Source organism: Eurosta solidaginis, chromosome 1 (genome assembly GCF_040869045.1).
Source record: "Eurosta solidaginis isolate ZX-2024a chromosome 1, ASM4086904v1, whole genome shotgun sequence".
Taxonomy (NCBI): Eukaryota; Metazoa; Arthropoda; class Insecta; order Diptera; family Tephritidae; genus Eurosta; species Eurosta solidaginis.
Genome location: NC_090319.1, coordinates 387,028,206 through 387,046,485, shown reverse-complemented (window position 1 = coordinate 387,046,485; position 18,280 = coordinate 387,028,206). Strand labels below are relative to the sequence as shown.

Sequence of the window (18,280 nt, the reverse complement as noted above, 5' to 3'; positions counted from 1 at the left end):
TAAAAAAAAATTTTTTTAAATTCAAATTTTAACAAAAAATTTAATATCTTTACTGTATATAAGTAAATTAAGTCAAAATTCAACTCCAGTAATGATATGATGCAACAAAATACAAAAAAAAAGAAAATTTCAAAATGGGCGTGGCTCCGCCCATTTTCATTTAGTGTGTCTAGAATACTTTTAATGCCATAAGTCGAACAAAAATTAACCAATCCTTTTGAAATTTGGTAGGAGCATAGATTCTATGACGTTAACTGTTCTCTGTGAAAATGGGCGAAATCGGTGGAAGCCACGCCCAGTTTTTATACACAGTCCACCGTCTGTCCTTCCGCTCGGCCGTTAACACAATAACTTGAGCAAAAACCGATATATCTTTACTAAACTTAGCCCACGTACTTATCTGAACTCACTTTATCTTGGTATAAAAAATGGCAGAAATCCGACCATAACCACGCCCACTTTATCGATATCGAAAATTACGAAAAATTAAAAAAATGCCATAATTCTATACCAAATACGAAAAAAGGGATGAAACATGGTAACTGGATTGGTTTATTGACGCAAAATATAACTTTGGAAAAAACTTTGTAAAATGGGTGTGACACCTACCATATTAAGTAGAAGAAAATGAAAAAGTTCTACAAGGCGAAATCAACAGCCCTTGGAATCTTGGCAGGAATACTGTTAGTGTTATTGAATATATAAATAAATTAGCAGTACCCTACAGATGATTTTCTGGATCACCTGATCCACATTTGGTCGATATCGCGAGAACGCCTTCACATATACATCTAAGGGCCACTCGCTTTTAAAACCCTCATCAATACCTTTAATTTGATATCCATATCGTACAAACACATTCTAGAGTCAACCCTGGTCCACCCTAATGGCGATATCTCGAAAAGGCGTGCACCTATAGACCTAATGCCCACTCCCTCTTAAAATGCTCAGTAACACCTTTCGTTTGATACCCATATCGTAAAAACATTCTAGAGTCACCCCTGGCCCACCCTAATGGCGATATCTCGAAAAGGCGTCCACCTATAGACCTAATGTCCACTCCCTCTTAAAATGCTCAGTAACACCTTTCCTTTGATACCCATATCGTACAAACATTCTAGAGTCACCCCTGGCCCACCCTAATGGCGATATCTCGAAAAGGCGTCCACCTATAGACCTAATGCCCACTCCCTCTTAAAATGCTCAGTAACACCTTTCGTTTGATACCCATATCGTACAAACATTCTAGAGTCACCCTTGGTCAACCTTTATGGCGATATCTCGAAAAGGCGTCCACCTATAGAACTGAGGATTACTCCCTTTTAAAATACTCATTACCACCTTTCATTTGATACCCATATCGTACAAACACATTCTAGAGTCACCCTGGCCCACCCTAATGGCGATATCTCGAAAAGGCGCCCACCTATAGACCTAATGCCCACTTTCTCTTAAAATGCTCAGTAACACCTTTCGTTTGATACCCATATCGTACAAACATTCTAGAGTCACCCCTGGCCCACCCTAATGGCGATATCTCGAAAAGGCGTCCACCTATAGACCTAGTGCCCACTCCCTCTTAAAATGCTCAGTAACACCTTTCGTTTGATACCCATATCGTAAAAACATTCTAGAGTCACCCTTGGTCCACCTTTATGGCGATATCTCGAAAAGGCGTCCACCTATAGAACTAAGGATTGCTCCCTTTTAAAATACTCATTACCACCTTTCATTTGATACCCATATCGTACAAACACATTCCAGAGTCACCCCTGGCCCACCCTAATGGCGATATCTCGAAAAGGCGTCCACCTATGGACCTAATGCCCACTCCCTCTTAAAATGCTCAGTAACACCTTTCGTTTGATACCCATATCGTACAAACACATTCTAGAGTCCCCCCTGGCCCACCCTAATGGCGACATTTCGAAAAGGCGTCCACCTATAGACCTAATGCCCACTCCCTCTTAAAACGCTCAGTAACACCTTTCATTTGATTCCCATATCGTACAACTAGAGACACCCCTGGTCCACCTTTATGGCGATATCTCGAAACGGCGTCCACCTAGGGAACTAAGGATCACTCCTTTTCAAAATACTCATTAACAGCTTTCATTTGATACCCATATCGTACAAACATATTCTAGAGTCACCCCTGGTCCACCTTTATGGGGATTTCTCGAAAAGGCGTTCACCTATAGAACTAAAGCCCATACCCTTTTAAAATACTCATTATCACCTTTCATTTGATACCCATATCGTACAAACACATTCTAGAGTCAGCCCTGGTCCACCTTTATGGCGATATCCCTAAATGGCGTCCATCCATAGAACTATGACCTACTCTCTCTTAAAATACTCTTTAATACCTTCCATTTGATACACATGTCATACAACAACATTCCAGGGTTACCCTAGGTTCATTTTCCTACATGGTGATTTTCCTTATTTTGTCTCCATAGCTCTCAACTGAGTATGTAATGTTCGGTTACACCCGAACTTAGCCTTCCTTACTTGTTATTTATTTATTTTCAACCACGCATTCAAAAACAATTTAAATCTAAAATATTAAATAATAATAAAGTTAAAATTGATAAATGGTATAACCAACTATATTTAAATAACAAAATCCATACATACGGCATAGTTAAACTCAGGTACCATTTTTAACAGCTAATATTTTTAGTCAAAAAGTCATTGTCAGAAAATTTTCCTAGATAAAAATCTTTGACAACTCAGGGGTCCTCATGACCTTCTCATTAATAATCACGCAACTTTAAAAAAAAAAATAACATGACAGTATTAATTGGTAAATTCTGACTTGAATGTTTTAAGTCTGATAATATCAGTTAGTGTACTCCAAATATTTTTTTAGTCAAAAATAAAAGGTATTTTGAAATTACAAACGAACCGTTCAGTCTATATAAATAAATCGATTGGTGCTTTTGTCTACAATCCAAGACAAGATCAAATGTTTCGTTTTTAAGATATAAATGAAAAAGTGAGAATATTAAATATTGTGACAAATTTTAGCATCACTAAGCTGTTAGTAAATAATCACGCAACAACAAAAACATGAACCAGCCACTCTTATTACGTGTACACATTAAAGCTAGCAACACTTATGTAGAAGGCGACGAAGACTTATCTCACACACACACACACAGATGTAGTCATCAGCCGTAGTAGTTACTCACACATACACACGCATATGGCTATAAACTACAAATATACTGAATAATCATACACACGCATATGGCTATAAACTACAAATATACATGTACTTATATAGCTGGTAACCAAGCATGAGCTACAACTGTTCGGGAAATTACCAGACTTTACGAGAAATGTGTTAACGGGGAAACCAAGAGTATAAAAGCAGCGCAAGCTGAGTAACAACAAATCAGTTTTGATTTAAACACGCTATCAGTTGGGAAGTGAAGATAATTGTGAAATACTACTCCCAAAGTAATTTAAATAAAGACCAGTTTGCAATACTGAATATTGGAGTGATTTATTCAACAGTTCAGCGATTCGAACATTAGCAGAAGGTGCATAAATATCAGAAATTCCCAGAATTCGTTACAATATCATACCTATCTTCTGTATAGAATACACCACGCGCAAAGCATTCAAGTCCTTCTTTGTTTCCCCTCTATTCGTCTTGTTGGTTATTCTCTATACCGCTACGTCTGTCGATATTAAAAGGAAATAAAGTTCTACCTCATACGATTTTCGGTTCTGTTTCATACCTTCCTCAACGAGTTCTCTAGGTAAATACAACAAAAATCAAAATACAAATTGCCCTTAAAGAAATAGTTTTAATCAGAGAATTTAAAGGCATAGAGAACCGCCGACAGAAACATTAATCAAATCTTGGGAAGGTAATTCACCACTTGGGAAATTTTACTTTAAATTCGCCATTTGTTTTTTGCTAATTTTGAATAAATTTTCTGAATATAGCGATCCGTGCGCTGCCTGTCGAAATAAAGCATATCTTACCACAGAATGGATCGCAAAACTTTAAAATTCACAGGGTTTTTCAAATATTTTCTCGATCAGTACATCATCGCCGGGTTCTGAATTATAGGTCCGTCAAGCTGGACCAATTGGGTTTTTTGACAACTTTTAATGATTTTTTAAAACTTCAAAAGTGGGGGGTCCAGCTGGACGTCCAGCTAGACCCCCCCCCTCGTAAGCACTAGGCCAAACAAAACAATTTAAATGTGGGAATTATGTGCTCAATAGTGCCAAAAAGAATTGCGTTTTTTGACAGCTTTTAATGATTTTTTAAAACTTCAAAAGTGGGGGGTCCAGCTGGACGTCCAGCTAGACACCCCCCCCCCCCCCCCCCCCGCCCATCGTAAGCACTAGGCCAAACAAAACAATTTAAATGTGGGAATTATGTGCTATTTACATGCTCAATAGTGCCAAAAAGAATTCGGGTTTTTGACAACTTTTAATGTTTTTTTTTACACTTCAAAAGTGGGGGGTCCAGCTGGACATCCAGCTAGACCCCCCCCCCTCGTAAGCACTAGACCAAACAAAACAATTTAAATGTGGGAATTATGTGCTATTTACGTGCTCAAGAATGCCAAAAATAATTGGGTTTTTTGACAACTTTTAATGATTTTTTAAAACTTCAAAAGTGGGGGGTCCAGCTGGACGTCCAGCTAGACCCCCCCCCCCCCCGCCCATCGTAAGCACTAGGCCAAACAAAACAATTTAAATGTGGGAATTATGTGCTATTTACGTGCTCAATAGTGCCAAAAAGAATTGGGTTTTTTGACAACTTTTAATGATTTTTTAAAACATCAAAGGTGGTGGGTCCAGCTGGACGTCCAGCTAGACCCCCCCCTCGTAAGCACTAGGCCAAACAAAACACTTTAAATGTGGGAACTATGTGCTATTTACGTGCTCAATAGTGCCAAAAAGATTTGGGTTTTTTGACAACTTTTAATGATTTTTTAAAACATCAAAGGTGGTGGGTCCAGCTGGACGTCCAGCTAGACCCCCCTCGTAAGCACTAGGCCAAACAAAACACTTTAAATGTGGGAACTATGTGCTATTTACGTGCTCAATAGTGCCAAAAAGATTTGGGTTTTTTGACAACTTTTAATGATTTTTTAAAACATCAAAGGTGGTAGGTCCAGCTGGACGTCCAGCTAGACCCCCCCTCGTAAGCACTAGACCAAACAAAACAATTTAAATGTGGGAATTATGTGCTATTTACGTGCTCAAGAATGCCAAAAATAATTGGGTTTTTTGACAACTTTTAATGATTTTTTAAAACTTCAAAAGTGGGGGGTCCAGCTGGACGTCCAGCTAGACCCCCCCCCCCCCCCCCCCCTCCTCGTAAGCACTAGGTAAAACAAAACAATTTAAATGTGGGAATTGTGTGCTATTTAAGTGCTCAATAGTGCCAAAAAGAATTCGGTTGATTGACAACTTTTAATGATTTTTTTAAAACATAAAAGAGGTGGGTCTAGCTGGACGTCCAGCTAGATCCCCCCCCCCCCCCCCCCCCCCCCTCGTAAGCACTAGACCAAACAAAACAATTTAAATGTGGGAAGTATGTGCTATTTACGTGCTCAATAGTGCAAAAAAGAATTGGGGTTTTTTGACAACTTTTAATGATTTTTTTAAAACATCAAAGGTGGTAGGTCCAGCTGGACGTCCAGCTAGACCCCCCCTCGTAAGCACTAGACCAAACAAAACAATTTAAATGTGGGAATTATGTGCTATTTACGTGCTCAAGAATGCCAAAAATAATTGGGTTTTTTGACAACTTTTAATGATTTTTTAAAACTTCAAAAGTGGGGGGTCCAGCTGGACGTCCAGCTAGACCCCCCTCGTAAGCACTAGACCAAACAAAACAATTTAAATGTGGGACCCCCCACTTTTGAAGTTTTAAAAAATCATTAAAAGTTGTCAAAAACCGAATTCTTTTTGGCACTATTGAGCACGTAAAGAGCACATAATTCCCACATTTAAATTGTTTTGTTTGGCCTAGTGCTTACGAGGGGGGAGTCTAGCTGGACGTCCAGCTGGACCCACCACCTTTGATGTTTTAAAAAATCATTAAAAGTTGTCAAAAACCCGAATTCTTTTTGGCACTATTGAGCACGTAAATAGCACATAATTCCCACATTTAAATTGTTTTGTTTGGTCTAGTGCTTACGAGGGGGGAGTCTAGCTGGACGTCCAGCTGGACCCACCACCTTTGATGTTTTAAAAAATCATTAAAAGTTGTCAAAAACCCGAATTCTTTTTGGCACTATTGAGCACGTAAATAGCACATGATTCCCACATTTAAATTGTTTTGTTTGGTCTAGTGCTTACGAGGGAGGTCTAGCTGGAAGTCCAGCTGGACCTACCACTTTTGAAGTTTTAAAAAAATCATTAAAAGTTGTCAGAAACCCGAATTCTTTTTGGCACTATTGAGCACGTAAAGAGCACATAATTCCCACATTTAAATTGTTTTGTTTGGTCTAGTGCTTACGAAGGGGGTCTAGCTGGACCCACCACTTTTGAAGTTTTAAAAAAATCATTAAAAGATGTCAAAAAAACGAATTCTTTTTGTCACTATTGAGCACGTAAATAGCACATAATTCCCACATTTAAATTGTTTTGTTTGGTCTAGTGCTTACGAGGCGGGGTCTAGCTGGACCCACCACTTTTGAAGTTTTAAAAAAATCATTAAAAGTTGTCAAAAACCCGAATTATTTTTGGCACTATTGAGCACGTAAAGAGCACATAATTCCCACATTTAAATTGTTTTGTTTGGTCTAGTGCTTACGAGGGGGGTCTAGCTAGACGTCCAGCTGGACCCACCACTTTTGAAGTTTTAAAAAAATCATTAAAAGTTGTCAAAAAACCGAATTCATTTTGGCACTATTGGGCACGTAAAGAGCACATAATTTCCACATTTAAGTTGTTTTGTTTGGCCTAGTGCTTACGAGGGGGGTCTAGCTGGACGTCCAGCTGGACCCACCACTTTTGATGTTTTAAAAAAATCATTAAAAGTTGTCAAAAAACCGAATTCTAGCTGGACGTCCAGCTGGACCCCTCACTTTTGAAGTCTTAAAAAAAACATTAAAAGTTGTCAAAAACCCGAATTCTTTTTGGCACTATTGAGCACGTAAATAGCACATAATTCCCACATTTAAATTGTTTTGTTTGGCCTAGTGCTTACGAGGGGGGTTCTAGCTGGACGTCCAGCTGGACCCCCCACTTTTGAAGTTTTAAAAAAATCATTAAAAGTTGTCAAAAAACCGAATTCTTTTTGGCACTATTGAGCACGTAAATAGCACATAATTCCCACATTTAAATTTTTTTGTTTGACCTAGTGCTTATGAGGGGGGGGGGGGGGGGGGGTCTAGCTGGACGTCCAGCTGGACCCCCCACGTTTGAAGTTTTAAAAAAAATCATTAAAAGTTGTCAAAAAACCGAATTCTTTTTGGCACTATTGAGCACGTAAATAGCACATAATTCCCACATTTAAATTGTTTTGTTTGGCCTAGTGCTTACGAGGGGGGGTCTAGCTGGACGTCCATCCGGACCCCCCACTTTTGAAGTTTTAAAAAAATCATTAAAAGTTGTCAAAAAACCGAATTCTTTTTGGCACTATTGAGCACGTAAATAGCACATAATTCCCACATTTAAATTTTTTTGTTTGACCTAGTGCTTATGAGGGGGGGGGGGGTCTAGCTGGACGTCCATCTGGACCCCCCACTTTTGAAGTTTTAAAAAAATCATTAAAAGTTGTCAAAAACCCGAATTCTTTTTGGAACTATCGAGCCCATAAATAGCACAAAATTCTGCACCTATCCCGTTTCGATTTTTCCTCTGGGTTTATATGCCCCCGCTCCCCCCTTGTCACCCTCTGTTTTTCTGGACAGACCGTAGCTTATGTTGGAGCACATAAATAGCACATAATTCCCACATTTAAATTTTTTTGTTTGACCTAGTGCTTATGAGGGGGGGGGGGGGGGGGGGAGGGTCTAGCTGGACGTCCAGCTGGACCCCCCATTTTGAGGTTAAAAAAAAAGTACTTAAATTTTGAGCACAAAATTTTTTATTTTGGGAACAAATTATCACATAAATAGCACATAATACCTGGCCTACCAAATTTCGAATCCATCGTGGGGGGGTCCAGCTTGACGGACCTCTAAATTATAACAGCGAAGAGCAAAGTAGCCGTGAAATTTCCATCAAATTTAATTCTTTGTTTTATTTTCCATCTTTTAAGAAAAAACACCTATGAATTTTTTTACCTGAAACTGCAAATATATCTCAAAAACGTTTTCAAAAAAAAATTGGAAAGTTTGACAAAATGTTACGAAATTTCCAAACTTTTTATTTGAACTTCTCTGAATTATTTTGATTATGCACTATTGTAACCCAAAGTTAGTCTCACAAAGTATCTCTATGAATTCGCATTGATTTGAACAAAATTGTTTCCGAAGAATGTTTTAGACTTTATTCCATATAAAAACAGAAAATATTCACACTTTGTATGAGAAGCTTTTCATGGCAGTAATGCAATCTGGTGTTTACCAAATTACTGCTGAGGGGCCACCGCGCTTAGGAAAACTTTTTTCTAATTGAAAAGCCAAGGACCTTCGGTGTGGTAAGCGGAGCACACTACACCATACCACCGAGGAAACACAGCAGATGCGGCGAAATTTACATTTACGAAATTTTTGTAGTAGTTTGGCTTTTAAATCAGTTGGCCTCATTTCGATACTCACTCTATCCATACATTTACTATACGTAGATATTTAAATTTTTATATGCAGATGGCTCTGGACTATCACAACTCGATAACACCGCATAATTTGCAACAGAATACAGCCATGAATGTAATGCCACCCTATGGTTATCAGTATTTGGGTCAAGGCGCTGATATTCAACATATGATGCCATCAGATAAGTTGGAAATGTGGGACCACGACAAGCAGGTAAGCTGAGATGATATTTTCGAAAACATTCACACTTATAACCCAATCGTAACTCAACCTACTTAAGATGTGGCACAATTGGGCCAACTGATGCTTTAATGTACAACAACACCAACACCAGCAACGACAACATCAACACCAACAAAGATCGAAAGCAGGAGGTGTGAAGTTATCAACAAAAGTTTTGGAGTAAATTATAAATACATATATGCATATTATTATTTTTTTGGAGGTCGCCCGGAGCGAAAGCAGATCAACCATGGAGAAGGGATGAAGATGCTAAATAAGCGAGAGATCATATATAACTAAATATAACATACATATAAACACATACACATATATACACGCACTCAAAAAAAAGCCCCATATATACATACATACTTAGCTACCCTACGCGTATATACGTATATATCTTTGGATTAAGCTGAAAAGAAGTGAATGAATATGAATATTAAATGAAAAATATACATACATATATAATAATAATAATTATAAATGATAACAAAAAATTTAAGGAATTCAATTTATATTTGCATTAAACCGATGAACAAACGATTAATTGAAATATATTTCCTTTTAACGCTCATTTATGTACTCAAAAGCGAGTGACTAAATTGAAGCACGTACGAAAACAAACGAAACTTGAAACAACTTAAAAACTGTGAGCAACACATTCAAACAGGAAGAGCAAAGCGATGGAAACAGCAATGAATGAAATATCAAACGGCCTCAATTCGAACGGAATTTCAATTAATTATTGCATTAGCATATGATGGGTAGAAGTTGGTGCGCATTTCGCTTTAGCCCATATATTCTACATACATACACACAATTGTGTTGAATGTTAATAAGCCATTGTGTCATATGCACATTTTTTTTTTGGCAAATTTACAATCGGTTTGCACTTGTAAAATTTTGATTTTTTAGCTATTAGTTACTTTTTGCCTATATACCTACATACATTATTTTATCTATTATTTGAAATATATATATTTGTATGCATGAAATGATCAAATTCATATAGAAAATAACAAACAACTAAGCATAAAAAGTGAAAATTACAAAAAAACACAATTAATAGTCTCATATTGGTTTATTTGGAAAATTCGCAAGCGTTAATTTTGGTTTACCGCTATTTGGGTTGCATATACATATATACATTGTTTTTGTTTCATTTTGGTATTTTTGACAGGAAGATGTTTTTAAATTCCAAGAGATATGCCTTGGGAAATTACTTTGCAACAAACGCTGAGCTAAGATACCAACTTATCAGCTAATTTGAGATTGCGATCAAATAAAACCGTATACAAAGATATTTCTTACTGGAATTTTTTTTACTCTTTGCTTTTTGGGAAAGTTGACACTTTGATTATTTTCGTTCAAGAGAGTACTTAGCTGCTATTTGTTTTACTTGGCAAGTTTGATTTAGCGGTCCGTTGGGTGAATATATTGTAACGAATTTCAGGAGGGAACTCCACTTTTATTTGCAACCTTCTGCTTATGTTCGTATCGCTAAACTGTTGAATAAAACACTCCAATATTCTGTATTGCGAAATGGTCTTTATTGGACTACTTTGAAAGTACTTCGCAATTAAACTTCACCTCGCAACTGATAGCGTGCTTAAATCAAACTGAATTGCTCATGCCTCAGCTTGTGCTACTTTTATACTCTTCGGTTTCCTCGTTCGCATACTTCTAGGCGTTTCTTCTAGAATTTACTACTTAGTTACCATTATAAAATTACTAGCTATAAACTACATATGGCATATGAGCGTGTATATGTGAATAATACTTCCACCGATGATTGCATACTTTTGTGAGTATCTCAGATATATGCATGTGTATATGTATGTGAGAACTACTTTGCTGATGATTTCATACTTTTGTGAGTATCTCTCCGCTGCGTGCATGTACATATGTGTATACATAATGATTGATTTGTTTATGTAAATACAAATGACTGCTTAGTATCGGCTTAGAGATGATAGTATCCCTTAGTGTTGCTAATATTCGTCACAATATATATATTAAATATGCCCACAGTGTAAAACTAATTGAGGGTCGAGCGAAAAACCCCAATTAAAATGTGCGCAGACTTATATTTCATGGAATGACAAATTACTGATATTCACAGTCACGTCATAAACCGCGAGCGTATCACTTATACCGTTGTTTATATTGTAACGAATTTAGTGCAATTCCTCTTATTTGCAACCTTCCGCTAACGTCCCAATCACTAAACTGTTGAATAATTGACCACTTTTCAATAATGCAAAATGGCCTTTATTAGACTACTTTCAAAATAATACTTCTATTGCTCGACAGATAGCGTGCCTGATCAAAACTGAATCTCGCGCCTCTACTGTTGTCGCCTTTTATACTGTCTGATTTCCTCGTTGCATACTTCTAGGCTTTTCCATTCCAGAACTTATTAGTTAGTTATCAGCTACAAAATCACCAGCCACAACTACGTTTATAGCTTCTCATATGCGCGTGAGTAATACTTGCACAAATCATTGCCCTCTCTTGTGAGCACCTCAGATAAGATATATGCATGTGTTTGTGCGTCTCTTCTCCGCTGCGTGTACGTACATATGTGTAGACATAATGATTGCATTATTGATGTGCATCAAGTCACTGCTTAGCATCGGCTTAGAGATGATAGTATCCCTTAGTGCTGCTAATATCCGTTACCCTGCCCTCCACCTAAGTCTGATCGTCCCGATCAGATAAATCTCGATCTAAACGCTGCTAGCATCTCAAAATGTACCACTCTTCTATTTCGTGGTTTCCCAATGGTTTGTATGCGGTACATGGTATCACTGATCTTCACAACTTTGTACGGGCCTTCCCAACTGCACCAAAATTTGTATGGAACACCTTTTCGCCGGTAAGGGTTGTATATCTCCCTCCAAGAAACCTTCCGAATTATTGTTCTTGTCGTACCTGTGATTCATCCTACTACTCATTATCATGGAACGTTCCCTCACACTCTGTTGTTTGGCCAATGAACTACTTCGTAGGGCTTGATCTTGACGAATTGGCTTTGCATAATCAGTATTGTGTTGACGTTTCACAACATTAGTGTGCGCTGACTTGAAACCACCCTTGCATTCTTTCTGGAAATTTCTTTCAGTCTTTTCAGTGCGTCCATTAGGGTTTGCCAATGCCAGTGTTTTTCTCGCAGGTATTTTCGGTTTTGATTTGTTTGGTCCATTCGTTCCATCAACCCTTGCCCAATCTGCTGCCTTTGACTTTTGTGGTTTTTGTCGAATCTCTTTCACCAGCACTCGCTTACTGCTGAACCCTTGCTCAAAACTGAAGTTAAGTGGCACATCCATGTTCTTATACTGCATAATCCTTCTCTGCATATCGATCCTGATGTCATACTCAACTAAGAAATCCACTTCCAATATGACTTCATCAACGATCTCTGCCACAACGAATTTATGTAGAACCATGACCTCCCAAATTAAGACTTCTCATACCACTTCTCCCTGGACTTGGTTGTTGTTGTTGTTGTTGTTGTAGCGATTAGGTTACTCCCCGAAGGCTTTGGGGAGTGTTATCGATTTGATGGTCCTTTGTCGGATACAGATCCGATACGCTCCGGTAACACAGCACCATTAAGGTGCTGGCCCGACCATCTCGGGAACGATTTATATGGCCACATTGAACCTTCAGGCCATCCCTCCCTCTCCACCCCCAAGTTCCATGAGGAGCTTGGGGTTGCCAGAGCCTCGTCTGTTAGTGAAACGGGATTCGCCGCTCGAAGGTGAGGTTGACAATTGGGTTAGAGAAGCTATATGTTGCGCTACACAACCCCTTGAATCCCCCCTGGACTTGGTTATACTCGCCAGTAATCGTACGAAATCTTGCTCCAGGTAATGGCTTTACTCTCCTGTTGACAAAATCGGATCAGATTAAAGAATGAGATGCGCCCGTATCTACGCTCCTTGCCATCCACATTTCCTTTGACGGTAAGACTGCTTGATTTCCTTCCAGTTTGCGAGATAGGTATCACACGACATTCAATTGCTGGGGCAAGTTCTCGATCTTTACATTTGACTCGCTCTTGCTTATCTCCTCCAGCTTTGCGTTTACGACGAGCCAAGTTGGAACTACCATGACCGGTGCTGCAATGACGTGCAATGTTACTTTGGTCACCGCACTTGAAACACAAACATAACTCTGGCATTTTTTTGTTGTAATCCTTCAGTGCTTCCAAAATTGTGTACCCAATCTGGCCTTTCCACTTCCACGCGAAGAGCTTTGTAGGCGGGCTTACTCAAAAGTGACGCTGTTTCCTGAGTCAGTGCATGGGATACCGTTTCAGCAAATGTTGGCTTTGGGTTCGCATATGTAGCTCGTTTCGTTTCGGTATCCCGTATTCCATTTATAAAACTCTGAATTTTTACCCTCTCGGTGTATTCCACGGGTGCGTCTGCATTTGCGAGATGAGCCAATCTTTCAACATCCGACGCAAACTCCTGCAAAGTCTCATTTGCTTTTTGGTAACGATTTTGCAACTCAATTTGATATATCTGTTTCCTATGCTCGCTTCCGTAACGTCTCTCTAGAGCGCTCATCAATGTTCCATAGTTGTTCCGTTCGTACTCTGGCATTGTGTGTAAGATTTCAGCTGCAGGCCCTTTCAATGCCACGAACAGTGCAGCAACTTTATCTTCAGCATTCCAGTTGTTCACTGCTGACGTCTTCTCAAATTGAAGCTTGAATACCTCGAAAGGAACAGAGCTGTCAAAAGATGGATTTTTTACCTTCGGATTGCTCGCTGGAACAGCTGGGCGATTTAGTTGTAACTGTTGCATAAGACCTTTCAACGCTTCGAAATTTCTGAACTTGAATTGTAAATTTCTGAATTTAAATTGGAAATTCTGAACTTGAATTGTAATTTTGTGAACCTGAATTGTAATTCTCTGAACTTAAACTGGAATTTATATTTGCCTTTTATTTAGAGTGTTAAACTTGCCATCTTTTGACTTTAACACTCCTCGCTGTTGCGAGCGTCGATCGCAGCAGAATACAAAGTATGTTATATACTTCGAAAAGTGAAAAAAGTTGCAAAATTTATTTCGGGAAATATTCCTGTTAATAATGGTCCAAAGATTTGGCGATTACTTTCACAGTAATACAATTAAATGGAAATGATTTGATCGACAAATAGTCGCTTCTATTCCGATCGACACTCGCAATAGGAATGTCTGTTAACTTTATGAGTTTTTGTTTATCGAAGAAACGATGAATTAAACATGAAAATGAGTTCCTTCAGCTGTGAACACAAAAATGGCACCAAAAACTATTAACAAATTGCATCAGATATTTTATTTTATTTATTTTCGTTGTTTTTGAAAACACTTTAATAGATACTGAAAACTATAAAAAACGGACTTTCGAAATCGTTCGAAAATTTAGGGGAGTGTTTAAAAATATTTGGAAAGTCTCAATCAGTTGTAGTCTAACAAAATGCAAGTTTTCAAACCTATTCACATTCTGAAAGTTATTTTAGATTTAAAAAGGGTTTTTGAATATTCTTTCTACAAAAAATTGCTTTAAAAGAATGTTTTCATACATTAAAAGCAATAAAGGGCACTCCCCGCTTAATAATACAAATATACATCTACTAATTCTTTTGTATTCGGCATGAAAATCTACTACGTGAACGAGTATTGAACGTAACCGCTGAATAAATTTTTTTCTTTTTGTATTTTTGCAACCAATTCGACGGTTTTATATCTACATATTATTATTTAAAACATGTTCCAGCGTAATTTTGTTGCTGAAAGGGTAATTAATTTGCTATCGTATGTTGACTTATGTATAAGACTGACGTTATTTTCTTAAGTATCGTATTCGATTCGTTATCGTATGTTATGATGTCACGTTGTTTAAATTTTTACCAAGTTATTAAGTAAAAATATCGATGCAAATTTGTAAACACTTCTCAAATGTTTGACATTTTTCGGCATAAGTTTGCAAAGTTTTCGTTATACAATTTATTCAAGTTTTTTTAAATTAACGAAAATAAAGAAAAGAATGAAAAAGACTGTTTGCTAATGATGTGCTGCTATTTTCTTGCTCACAACTGTTGTCACAAGGCCGATGCAAGACTTTGAATAAAAAAATACAATAAAAAAAAAGTTATAGAATACAGCTGTAAACACAATGCCCTGCATCCGCGAAATAAACGCGATAAATTTGTTGGCGGAACGCATTTGTATAAATTAAAATTGCAGTTTCTACGTTAACTCAGGTACACAATCGAATTTTATGTATCGCCATTTATGCAAATGCAAATATACCTGCGAGTAAAAAAGAAAGCAGCAAAAAAACAACTACACTTACTGCCATAAAAAAGCCGACGAAAATAGTTTCCCTACTACGGCGTTTCTATGGTCACTACAGCTACGTAACGAAACTTTTTAGCTGCTGTGGTTAACATTGATAATTCCTTAGCTCAATGGGTTATATAATTGTCAATGGGTTATATTTAAAGACGTGAAAGTTCGAAACTTCCGATCAGTTTTCGTAAAATCAACTACATATATTTCATAAAATAGTTTTATCCTTGAACAAAAAATTAAAATAATTGTCTACAAAGGACAAATCTCGCAAAATATGGATGGCGTTGGCGGAGTAAGACGAAATGTATTGAATCGGTGGCTTTATCCCCTCATTCGCTAAATGTACGGCCACTGAACGTGATGATAGCATTATCGCCAACACAGCTAAAATCGCTCCAGAAAATTAGAATCTCAGCTGTAAAGCGTATTTTGAAGAAAAATAATTTGATGACCCCATGGCTAGAAAAAAACCTGTGTCTCACCACAAAAAAACGTTCCGCCTCCCTATGTTGGTATTACGAAAAAATGGATTGGACAGGGATCGACTGGGGACGAGTCATGCATACTCTTTAGTAGTAAAAGTAAGCCATAAAAATACAGGAGTATTGAGTCGCAACTGCGTTAAGATAGCTGTGCTGGATTATCCGTATGTAATGGTGTGGGAGCCAATAAAAAAACCTGAGAGTTGGTTAGATTCTGTTAGGGGAAAGTTACGCCAACTACACCGCCTGCATTAAAGATGGTCTCCAGTCGTTTTCTTGCAAATTCCTTTTTCATGTTTCCAGCTAGCGGGGACAGTTTTTTGTCGCCTACGCTGTGCATATTTGTGGCGATTCGCGGGCTGTTGTTAATTTTTTCATTAGGAATAACACTTACTTTTATTACATACCGTCGCTTTTACGACAACTGCTGGCTACTTACGAACTTTCTCGTCTTAAAATATCACTCAATGAGATAGAAATTATAATTTTCACCACAAGAACTAAAAGTTTTAGTTACGTAGTTGTAGTATCCGTAAGAACGCCGTAACAGCGAAAAAAATCATCGTCGAATTTTTTTGGTTGATCGTAACGGTCTTACTCCGAAAGTTACCGGTAAATTTGTTATCGGAGTATTATGTATATGTGACCCGGCCTATGAAAAGGTGGCTTATGACTCAAAAAAGAAATTGCGAGAAACAGCTGTTAACAGTTGTTTTTTTTTTGAGTCATAAGCCACCTTTTCATAGGTCGGGTCAGATATATAAAATCAAATATGACCGAGGACTTGTTCTCTTTAGCACAACATGCTTACACCAAAGGCAAGTAAGTCGATACTGCACTGCATAGGGTGGTCATGAATATAGAGAAAGCCATGGAGCACCAAGAATGTGCCCTAGGTGTTTTTCTGAACAATGCCAGAGGTTTCAACAATGTCTGGAAAAGAGCAATCATGGACAGTCTCAACGCCATTGAAGTTCGTTCAGCTTTAACAATGCGAGGCAAACAAAATCTGTAAACAGAGGAACGCTGCAGGGTGGGGTTTTATCACCAATGCTGTGATCGCTGGTTATAAATCAATTGCTTAGGTGGCTCGACAGAGGACCAGTCAAACTTACGTCATATGCAGATGACATTTCAGTCATCATAAGTGGCAGATGCCTAACAACAATTAGCTCTCTGATGGATCAAGCACCTCGTGATGTACATGCTTGGGCATCTGGAGTCGGGTTAACAGCCAACGTGGAAAAACCGATCTAGTATTATTTAATAGGAAATTTAAGGTTTTCAATTGGACTAAGTCTAAGGTCGGAGGGGTAACCCTGCAAGAAAAATGTAGCACAAAGTATCTAGGAGTTATACTAGATAGTACGTTGTCGTGGAAACTCCATGTGGAAGAGAGAGCACAGAAAGTATCCGCGGCACTGTATGCATGCAAGAGGATGCTAAGATACACGCGGGGTCTCTCATTAGGTATTTACGGCAACTATTAAACCCATACTTTAGTATGGAATTCCTTTTTGGTGGACAACCACACAAAAAAGTACGTATACCACAAAATCGGGGGGCTATGCAGATTATCAATGATTAGCATAACAGGAACTACCTAAACATTGCGCCTGCAGACCTAATAGCCCAACAAATCGCGTTAGTCACTGCTTCGGAACAGCTTGAATGCAGGCTGTATGGCCAAGGCAGTATAGTGCTGTCTAATATCGGGCAAACTGAATATATGGTCCCGTGCCTAAGCTTCCAAAGAGTTATGGGGCCACAATTGGCAGAACTTACTATACGCGTATATACCGATGGCTTCAAATTAACGGAAGGGGTGGCATCTGCTGTTAACTGTGTCGATTCAGAAATAAGTAGATACTACAGGCTGCCAGATTACTCCAGCGTCTTTAGGCGGAAATTATAACCGCAAAGAAAGCAGCAGAAATTCTGGAGGAAGCCTTGCTTAAGCTGTAGTCACCTAAATATACATACGTACATATATATTATATTAAGGTGGCGATTAAGGCAATAATCTCACACAGTGCATCATTAAGAAGTGTTCTGGAATGCAAAGAAGCATTGCAAAAACCTCGCACAGGTGGATCATAGATCTATACTGGCTTCGCGGTCATACATATGTATATGTATACAATATATCCGTAGATTTTTTATGTTAAATGTTCTTTTTTTATTTGATTTTCTTCTTTAATTAGCATTGAAAATTTCTCCTCACACACACTTGATTAGGGTTGCCAATTTGTTTTGTATATTCATAACGGAATAGAAGATTTTTTTGTTCTGGTTCAAACTTGCGTGTTAACGAGGAGTTGTTATCCGCAATCCGCAATCAGAATACGAAAAGTTGTTTGTCATTTTCGTAACCATTAAAAATAATGTTGTTACTAGCTTAGAATAAGGGTGTAGGTAGATTTAGATTAAGCCGTTATTTTTGATAGTGGCATAAGTTCACTAAAAATATTTT

At 38.1% G+C, this 18,280-nt stretch overlaps 1 protein-coding gene across 5 annotated transcripts in view; it reads left to right on the top strand.

Moving 5' to 3' along the window:
• The window catches only part of mask (multiple ankyrin repeats single KH domain), a 105,721-nt gene extending 95,684 nt beyond the window's left edge, over positions 1-10,037 (top strand). For all 5 annotated transcript variants that reach the window (XM_067763395.1, XM_067763394.1, XM_067763391.1 and 2 more), the window contains 2 exons: positions 8,802-8,963; positions 9,031-10,037. In XM_067763395.1, the coding sequence (XP_067619496.1) occupies positions 8,802-8,963; positions 9,031-9,054 (186 nt within the window). In that variant the 3' untranslated portion in view covers positions 9,055-10,037. The remainder of the gene's footprint in view (positions 1-8,801; positions 8,964-9,030) is intronic.
• Positions 10,038-18,280: the final 8,243 nt, after the last annotated feature.